This window comes from Panicum hallii, chromosome 9 (genome assembly GCF_002211085.1).
Source record: "Panicum hallii strain FIL2 chromosome 9, PHallii_v3.1, whole genome shotgun sequence".
Taxonomy (NCBI): domain Eukaryota; kingdom Viridiplantae; phylum Streptophyta; class Magnoliopsida; order Poales; family Poaceae; genus Panicum; species Panicum hallii.
Window position 1 is genome coordinate 35,468,828 of NC_038050.1, and position 8,296 is coordinate 35,477,123.

Below are 8,296 nucleotides of genomic sequence, written 5' to 3' on the forward strand. Positions count from 1 at the left end.
GAAAAAAGGATCCAAAGAATCGTGGCATGCAATATATGACGGTAAGGATTTGATGATTAAGATGGACACATTGGTTCAGAAATTCCAAAACCGCTTTTTCAGAATAAATTCCCCGAAAAAATGGTTAAACAAATAACTTCTCCAAAAAGCACCCTCAGTTACCACTCAAATCAAACCTTTTTCCTTGATTTAATGGCAAGATAGGACTTCTAGGTTAAAAATTTGAAAACCCCTTATTTTGGAAAAAATCCCCAAAATAATGGTTAAACAATTATTGTCCCGAGATAAATCCTCAAAAGCCTCTTAAATCGGGTTCTTCTACGAATCTTCTGAGTAGTTTTGCAGCGTCTAGCCTCCAAGTGTGAAAGCTTAAATGATCCGCCGGAGGCACACTGAGTACCATGTTGAGCCCAACCCCCGAGCGTGGGAGCTAGAGGAGTATGCCAAAAAAGCGCTTGGAATGTGTTGTTTGTAGTCAAAACAAGGAATCAAGATAGTTGACTGCGTGTAATACTAGTCGGGAACTAGTAAACGCAGTGTTATGGGAGCAAGGCCCCTTCACTAAACTACGCGTAGTACTAGTCAAGAACTAGTAAATGGAGTGTTACTAGAAGTATGGGATCGAGGCCCCTTCAGTAAACCACGCGTAGTACTAGTTGGGAACTAGTAAACGGAGTATTACTGGAAGTATGGGAGCGATGCCCCTTTAGTAAACCACACGTAGTACTAGTCGGGAACTAGTAAACAGAGTGTTACTATAAGTATGGGAGTGAGGCCTCTTCAGTAAACCACGTGTAGCACTAGTCAGGAACTAGTAAACAGAGTATTACTGGTAGAATGGGAGCGATGCCCCTTCAGTAAACTACGATGCGCTGCAGCTGACAACTTGGGATACAAGTTAGCTAAGGGTGAAAATAGCGTAATTGCTCGATATTCCAGGAGTTTGGGACCTCCTGGCCATTAGGGTACTGTAAGCGATACAACCCTGGTCATATAACCTTGAGCATGATGAAGCGTCCCTCCCATCGCGAATTAAGCTTATGCAGCCCGGTTTCATCCTGGATGCAGCGAAAGACCAAATCTCCAACGTTGAAAGATCTTTCTTGAATGTTCCAGTTGTGGTAACGATGGACGCCTTGTAAGTAGCGGGCTAACTGAAGAAAAATAATGCATCTGACTTCTTCTGCCGAGTCAAGTTCGAGATATCTTGCATCATCAGCCTCGCCTCCTTCATACATCTCCAGTCGAGAAGATTGCCACATGACATCAGCTGGTAGTATAGCTTTGGACCCGTAGATGAGAAAGAAAGGTAATTGTCCTGTGGCATTGCTTGGTTGTGTGCGGAGCCCAAAAACTACTAACAATATCTCATTAATCCATTTGCCACCCTTTTTGTTGTTCTCGTTGTAGGGTCTTTTCTTCAGACCATCCAGGATCATGCCGTTGGCGCGCTCAACCTGACCGTTGGCCCGCGGGTGAGCCACTGAAACATACTTGACCTCAATGGCACTACACTCGCAGAAATCCCAAAATTGATGCGAGTGGAAATTGGATTCCAGATCTGTGATGATAGTGTTGGGGAAGCCAAATCGGTGCAAGACGTCGCAGATGAAGCTAACCACTTGATTTGTAGAGAGCTTTGTAATTGGCTTGTACTCGATCCACTTCATGAACTTGTCGATGGCTACCAACACATGAGCAAAACCCCAGACGCAGTTGTCAAGGGCCCTATCATGTCTAGGCCCCAGCAAGCGAACAACCATGAAGGTGGTATTGTAATAAGGTTGTGGGCCGGGACGTGGGGCTGCTTGCTGAAGAACTGGCAGTTTGTACACCGATGAATGAGTGCTTCGGCATCTGCCAAAGCAATCAGCCAGTAGAACCCGGATCTAAAGGCTTTCCCGACCAGCGTGTGAGAAGCAGCATGGTTTCCGCACGCGCCTTCGTGAATCTCCTGGAGTATTTCTCTGCCTTCCTCCATGCGGACACACTTCATGAGTATACCTGATGCTGATCCATGCTTGTATAAGTTGTCCCCGACTAGAACGTACCCTTCGGATGCGTGGGGAAGGTAGTTTGTGCTCCTTGATAAAGTCGAGAAAAGTCACCCGCCAGTCGACCTTGATCAGCAAGACCTCTCGGTCGGGTTCTATTGGACCCTGAGCAATGGCGCTTCGATTTGGTATCTTGATGGGTGGGTGATGCAACTCGTGGACAAAAACTCCTAGTGGGACATTAGCTCGATCGGAACCTAGTTTTGAGAGAACATCCGCTCCCACATTATAGTCGCGAATCACATGATGAATTTCCAGGCTTGAGAACTTGTTCTCGAGCTTGCGTATTTCTGTGACGTACTCATCCATGGTGTCCTTTTTGATATCCAACTCTTTGTTGACTTGTTGGATCACCAGCAAGGAGTCGCCGTAAATAAGTAGTCGCTTGATGCCTAGAGAGACTGCCAGGTGTAGCCCATGCAGTAGTGCCTCGTACTCGGCTTCATTGTTTGAGACCTCAAATAGTATTTGGAATACATATTTGAGTTGTTCTCCTATTGGAATGATGAAGAGTACTCTAGCACCACTGCCTCCGAGCTTGAGTGAGTCGTTGGAGTACATCACCCAATGCTCTGGCAGGTTGGCTGGGCCTTCCACTTGGTTTTCTCACCATTCTGCCATAAAGTCAACTAATGCCTACAACTTGAAGGTAGTTCGGAGCTTGAGTTGAGAGTAAGAGCCCCCAGTTCCACTGCCCACTTGGAGATGCACCTAGTGGCATCCTGATTGTGGAGAATATACGCTATTGGGAAATCAGTGAACACCGAGATCTTGTGTGCATCGAAATAGTGGTGAAGCTTCCTGGAGGTGATGAGTATAGTAATGAGGACATCAACTACAACACGAGTACGTCTACGCCAGCAGCACCTTTTCCGGCGACACCAGATGCTCCTCCACCCCAGGCGCCACCTCCTTTTGGGCCAATCACTCGGGCCCGTGCAAGAGAACTAAACTTCGTCATGCTACTGAAGAACGAAGGCCCAGAAGAATAGATGCTGGCCCAACTGAGTCCTTTGCGTGGGCGCCTAGGGCTGACCACCACTAGGGGCTGCGCCCCCTTCCTGGCCGCCCTTTCCTAGGGTTGCGCCCCTCTCTTCCTCTATTTAGATAGAGTCATCATTGTTTTCCAGACTTGAGTTTTGTTTTACATCTAGCTTTAGCTACTCTCGAACACGCGCAAATACGCGCTGTCCTCGTGAGATTCAGAACTCCACCTTCAAGTGATATTGTGATTGCTCGCATCTTTTTCTTGTTCGTTCTTCGATTGCGTGCAGGAAACGATCTTCGTGATCAGGCTGATCTTGCATCAACAAGGTCGGTAACCACAGGAAGTTGGTTCAGCGATTGCATTGGCGCTTCGGGCTCGCTCGTCGTAGTCGGATCGTGAGGGTCATCTTCCACCAGATCGAAATTAACTCCACTCACCGAAAGATCGGGCACTCCGACTCTATCATATAGCGTAAAGTAATTTCTGAATTGGTAGGTAACAAACCTTGGATTCAAAAAGAACTTCGCTGACAAAGTATACTAGCCGCTGCACAGCGAAAACATGGCCTTCCTCCTGGCGTTCCACCATGATTGCCGTGCTGATGACGTGAGTAGTCGCGGTGATGTAGAGTAACATGTTCTCATCTGATTATGGAGCTGTCAAGATGGGGGGCGACTACAGATGAAGCTTGAGATCTTCCAGCGCCTGCTCTGCCTCCCTGGTCCACTGGAACTTGTCATGTCGTTTGAGCAAGTTGAGGAAGGGTAAACCCCGTTCTCCAAGTCGCAAGATGAATCTATTCAAGGCCGTTGTACAGCCTGTGAGCTTCTGGACATCTTTGATCGTTCGAGGAGCGCCCATTTCCGTAATGGCGGTGATCTTCTCCAGGTTTGCTTCAATGACTAACAATGAAACCAAGTAGTTTCTCTTGTGGTACGCCGAAGACGCACTTGGTTGGGTTGAGCTTCCACCGGAACTTGCGTAAGCTGTTGAAGGTTTCCTCAAGATCGGGGATAAACTCGTCGTGGACTCTGGTCTTGATGACCACATCGTCCATGTAGGCTTGAAAATTGCGATGTAGCTGGTCAGCAAGGCATAATTGGATAGCCCGCTGGTAGATGGCTCCTGCGTTCTTCAACCTGAAGGACATAGCTGTCTAGGCATATGCTCCAAAAAGGGTGATGAATGCTATCCTGATCTGATCTTCTTCCTTGAGAGCAATCTAATGCTAACCCAAGTAGCAATCAAGGAAAGAGAGCAGGAAGCAGCTAGCCATAGAGTCAATGACTTGGTCGATGTGTGGGAGTGTGAAGGGATCCTTCGGGCAATTTTTGTTGAGATTAGTGTAATCCAAAGACATCCTCCATTCATTATTATTCTTTTTTAGAATTAATACAGGGTTGGCTAGCCACTCTGGGTGGTAGACTTCTTTAATGAAACCAGCCGCGAGTAGGTTTACTAACTCCTTCTTGATGGCCTCTCTCTCGTCTAGGGTGAAGCGTCGTAGTCGCTGCTTCTTCGGAGTGGCTTTGGGGTCAACTTTTAGGCAATGCTCAATCAACTACTTGGGCACACCCAGTATATCCGCTGGTTTCCACGTGAATATGTCACAGTTGGCCCTAAGGAAGCTGATGAGCACCCTTTCCTATTTGTCGCTCAAGCCACCTCTAATCAAAGCAGTCTTGGATGAGTCATCTTGTTGCAGCTGGATGGTCTTGATGCTGATGTTGCTGGAGTTGGGTTTTACCCTAGACTAGCTAGGCCTCTAATTGGGGATCTCCATCTCTGAGTCGGTGAGCTTTTGCGCGGCCACGAAGACTTCTACAGACGGTTCTGGCATGCGTGACGTTGCAGCGAACTCGATCGCCTCTTCGTCACAGTCGTACGACTTCTTCAAGTCACCACGGAACGTAAGTAGACCTGTCTTGCCTGGCATCTTGAGTAGTAAGTAGACGTAGTGAGGCACGGCCATGACTTTGGCCAAAGCTAGTTTGCCGACGATGGCGTGGTATGACGACTCGAAGTCAGCCACCTCAAACTTGATGTACTCCATGCAGTAGTTGTCTTTCATCCCAAAGTTGACTAGCAGGACCACTGAACCGAGTGGTGTAGCCACATTTCTTGAGATGATGCCATAGAATGGAGCTCTGCTGGGGGTAAGCATCTTGGAGATGTTCTGCCCCATCTTCTTCAATGTACTCACAAAGAGTAGGTTGAGGCCGCTCCCGCTGTCGATGAGGACTCAAGTCAACAGTGAGCCTGCCATGACACGATCTAGGATGAGCAGGAATTTTCCCGGCTCGAAGAAGCTGGTCCACTAGTCTTCCCTAGAGAAGGAGATCGGGACCTCGCTGTATCTCAAAGGTTTCAGTATGGCTGGCTCGATAGAGAGAATTTCGCGCAGGGTCAGCTTCTACGCGCGCCTTGAGGGGAAGTCGTCGTCTCCACCGAAGATGACGTTGATAACATTCTTCAGGTCTTGGAAATCTTGAGCCCCTGACTTGTCACCCTCGTCGTCATCCCCCTGATCCTTTCACTTTTCATCTTGAGGAAAGATTGGAGTGTTGAGTGACTTGTGAAGGTTGACACACTCGAAGAGCGTATGATTTTACTTCAGGTGCATTGGGCATCGTTTATGCAGGACTTTCTCAAACTGTGCTTGATTCTTCCCGGACTTCTTGCCCATTGGATTGCGCTCAACAGCCACGATTTCTTGGTCTAACTTGCATTTTGGGGATTCCCCTAGTCGTTCTGCTGGCCTTTGTCGAAGTGGTTATTGTGGTTGCCCTGCTTGTCATTGTTGCGCTTAGGGAAGTTGTCGATGAAGGAGCTCTTGAGGTCCTCCCAAGAGTTGATGGAGTTTGGTTTAAGGCTTTCAAGCCAAGTGAGGGGCACGGATTCCAAGGCTACCGAGAAGTAGAGTCCCTTGGTGGAATTGGATCCCCCTGATACCTTGATGGCGACGGAGTAGCAATGAATCCACTGGCGTGGGTCTTGCTTGCCATCGTACTTGGGGATGCCGACTGGTTTGAAGTACTTGGGATAGGACCGGTCAGTGACGTTGGACGTGAACGCGGGGAAGCGGTCACTATTGTCAGCATCATGATATCTGTCGGGTCGGTCCCTTCTCCTAACCTCAATGATGCGCCGCGCATCGCGACCGTCATTGATCTTTTGCCTTAGATCAATCGTAGGAGCATTCTGAAGGCTGGCCTCAGGTGCAGCTTCGCCCTGAGGCCTTGGATCGTGCCAGCTGTGGGGTGGGTGCATAGGTTGTTGCACCTCTTGAACAATGTTGCCATGCGCGGACTGCTCGCCCTGGCGATTGCCATGGCCGACTGGATTGTCCTGGTTGCGCTAGCGATTGTCATTCCCCCGATATCCGAATCCTCCTCCAAGGCTACAACTAACCTGCATAGAGTCACCATGGCACTCTGGTCTCAAGAGTGTGTTTCGAGTTGAGGACATTGGGTATTGCCCATCGAGTTGCACGAGCGCACACCGGGTTAAGTATTGCAACCTTTGTATCTAGGGGTTTGGTGGAAGTTGTTGAGCTAGGAGTGCTACTTCTGCAATGGCGCTGATTGGGGTGTGATACTCCCAATCTTTAGCTGCTGTGAAAGCGTTGTTAAGGTTCCTCTGGTACAGTGGGTTGCATGCGCAGTTTTACATTTTCCACCTGCGCTTGGCACGCTTGGTGTTCTTCAACCGCTAGATCCTTATGAACTCCTCGTTCTCATCTTGAGGGGCGTTCACCGTACGTTCGTCGGCAGATACGTCCTCAAGTACTACGGCGTCGTACTCAGGACCCGGCTCGTCATCATCCGCATTGCGAAGGGAAGCCATGTAGACTTGACAATCTGTAACACCCTAATTTTTAATTTAGAAATCTAAATAAATTTTGCTAGAATTCCTTTTAGAATCCATAAGGTTTTTATTCTATCATTTTGGTTTTAGCGCATTTACCATGAATTAATAGCAATTTAATAAACCATAAAAAGAAATATAAGGAACTATAGGTTTTGTGCATTTCATGCTCCATGGCATTGTTTTATTGTTTGGCTTCCATTTTAATTTAAATTTCAAATTCAAATTCAAATACATTTCAATGCAATCCTTTTTCTCCCACTTTTTCTAATTGGGCCCGATCCATTCTCTCTTTTTCTTTTTCTTCCCTTGCAGCCCAGCCCAGCTAGCCCAACTTTTCCTCCTTTCCTTTCTTTACTGCGCAGCCCAGCAGCCAACCGGCCTTCCTTTCTCTTCTCCCCGCGCGCGGCCCAGCTCCCCCGGCCTAGGTCACCCGTGCGCTAGCCCCTTCCTCCTCTCTCTCCCCCGTTCTCTCGCTGATGGGTGGGTCCCGCTTGTCGGGGTCTTCCCCTTCCCCGTGCCCAACTCGGACTCGAGTCCGAGTCCGGCCGGCGTACGACGCCGCTCTGCGTTGTGCGGAGCCTTGGGCCACCACGCTTAGGCACCCGGCTGCCCTATTTAAGCCCCCGTGCCCTAGCTCCTCGCCCCCAAGCCGCAGCCACCGCCTTCGCTAAAAACCCTAGGCGCCCAAAGCTTCCCCGCCGCCGCCGCCATTGCCATGCTTCGGCCGCTCGCCGTGCCGCTATTCCGCCACTTCCCGGTGTCAAGCAAGCACTCCAGGAGTTTCGTGTTGTGGTGAGGATGCACGCCCACCACTTCTTCCCCTCTCCCCCACTTTCCCGTGCTCACCAATCGCTCACCGTCATTTCTGAGCCACCCCTTGCCGCCGGCCGCTGTCTCCAGCTGCTTCCACCGCCTCCCGAGCCTCTAGATGGATTTCCCGTACCGCCCACAACCTCCTAGTGCAAACCGCGTTCAAAACTGAGGCGAGAACGCGTTTATGTGTTACCCCGATGAAGCGCCGCAGCTCGCCGCCGCACCTCCTCGCCGCCGGCGCTTCGCACCGTCACCTCCCGCGCCGTCAGCCGATCCCTGCCGTTAGATCCAGATCTAATGGGTTAGATTAGATCTAACCCGAGTCAATAGAACCAGATACCGGTCAACTTGAGGTAGTTTTGCGCTTTAGCCCCTGAGTTTCATAGAAATCAACCCGCTGTCCACGGTAGTTCAAAAGTATTCACGAATAGATCTTTTTTCTTCTGTTTAGGCCCCTAGCTTTTCTAAAAATAGAACCCGCCATCCTAAACCCTTCTGTTTTACAATCTAGACCCTAGATCTAAGGTTTAATTATGATCTAACCCTCGGATTCTTTGGTCAGAGCCCTTTT

At 49.2% G+C, this 8,296-nt stretch overlaps 1 protein-coding gene across 1 annotated transcript; it reads right to left on the reverse strand.

The window, feature by feature from the left end:
- Nucleotides 1-4,807: 4,807 nt before the first annotated feature.
- LOC112873029 lies at nt 4,808-5,227 on the reverse strand. Its single transcript, XM_025936062.1, has one exon. It carries the CDS (start codon nt 5,225-5,227, stop codon nt 4,808-4,810), a length of 420 nt encoding a protein of 139 aa, XP_025791847.1.
- Nucleotides 5,228-8,296: the final 3,069 nt, after the last annotated feature.

What these genes read in the sequence shown, in the direction of transcription:
- LOC112873029 (XM_025936062.1), bottom strand. Translation starts at nt 5,227, where the DNA reads ATGGGGCAGAACATCTCCAAGATGCTTACCCCCAGCAGAGCTCCATTC.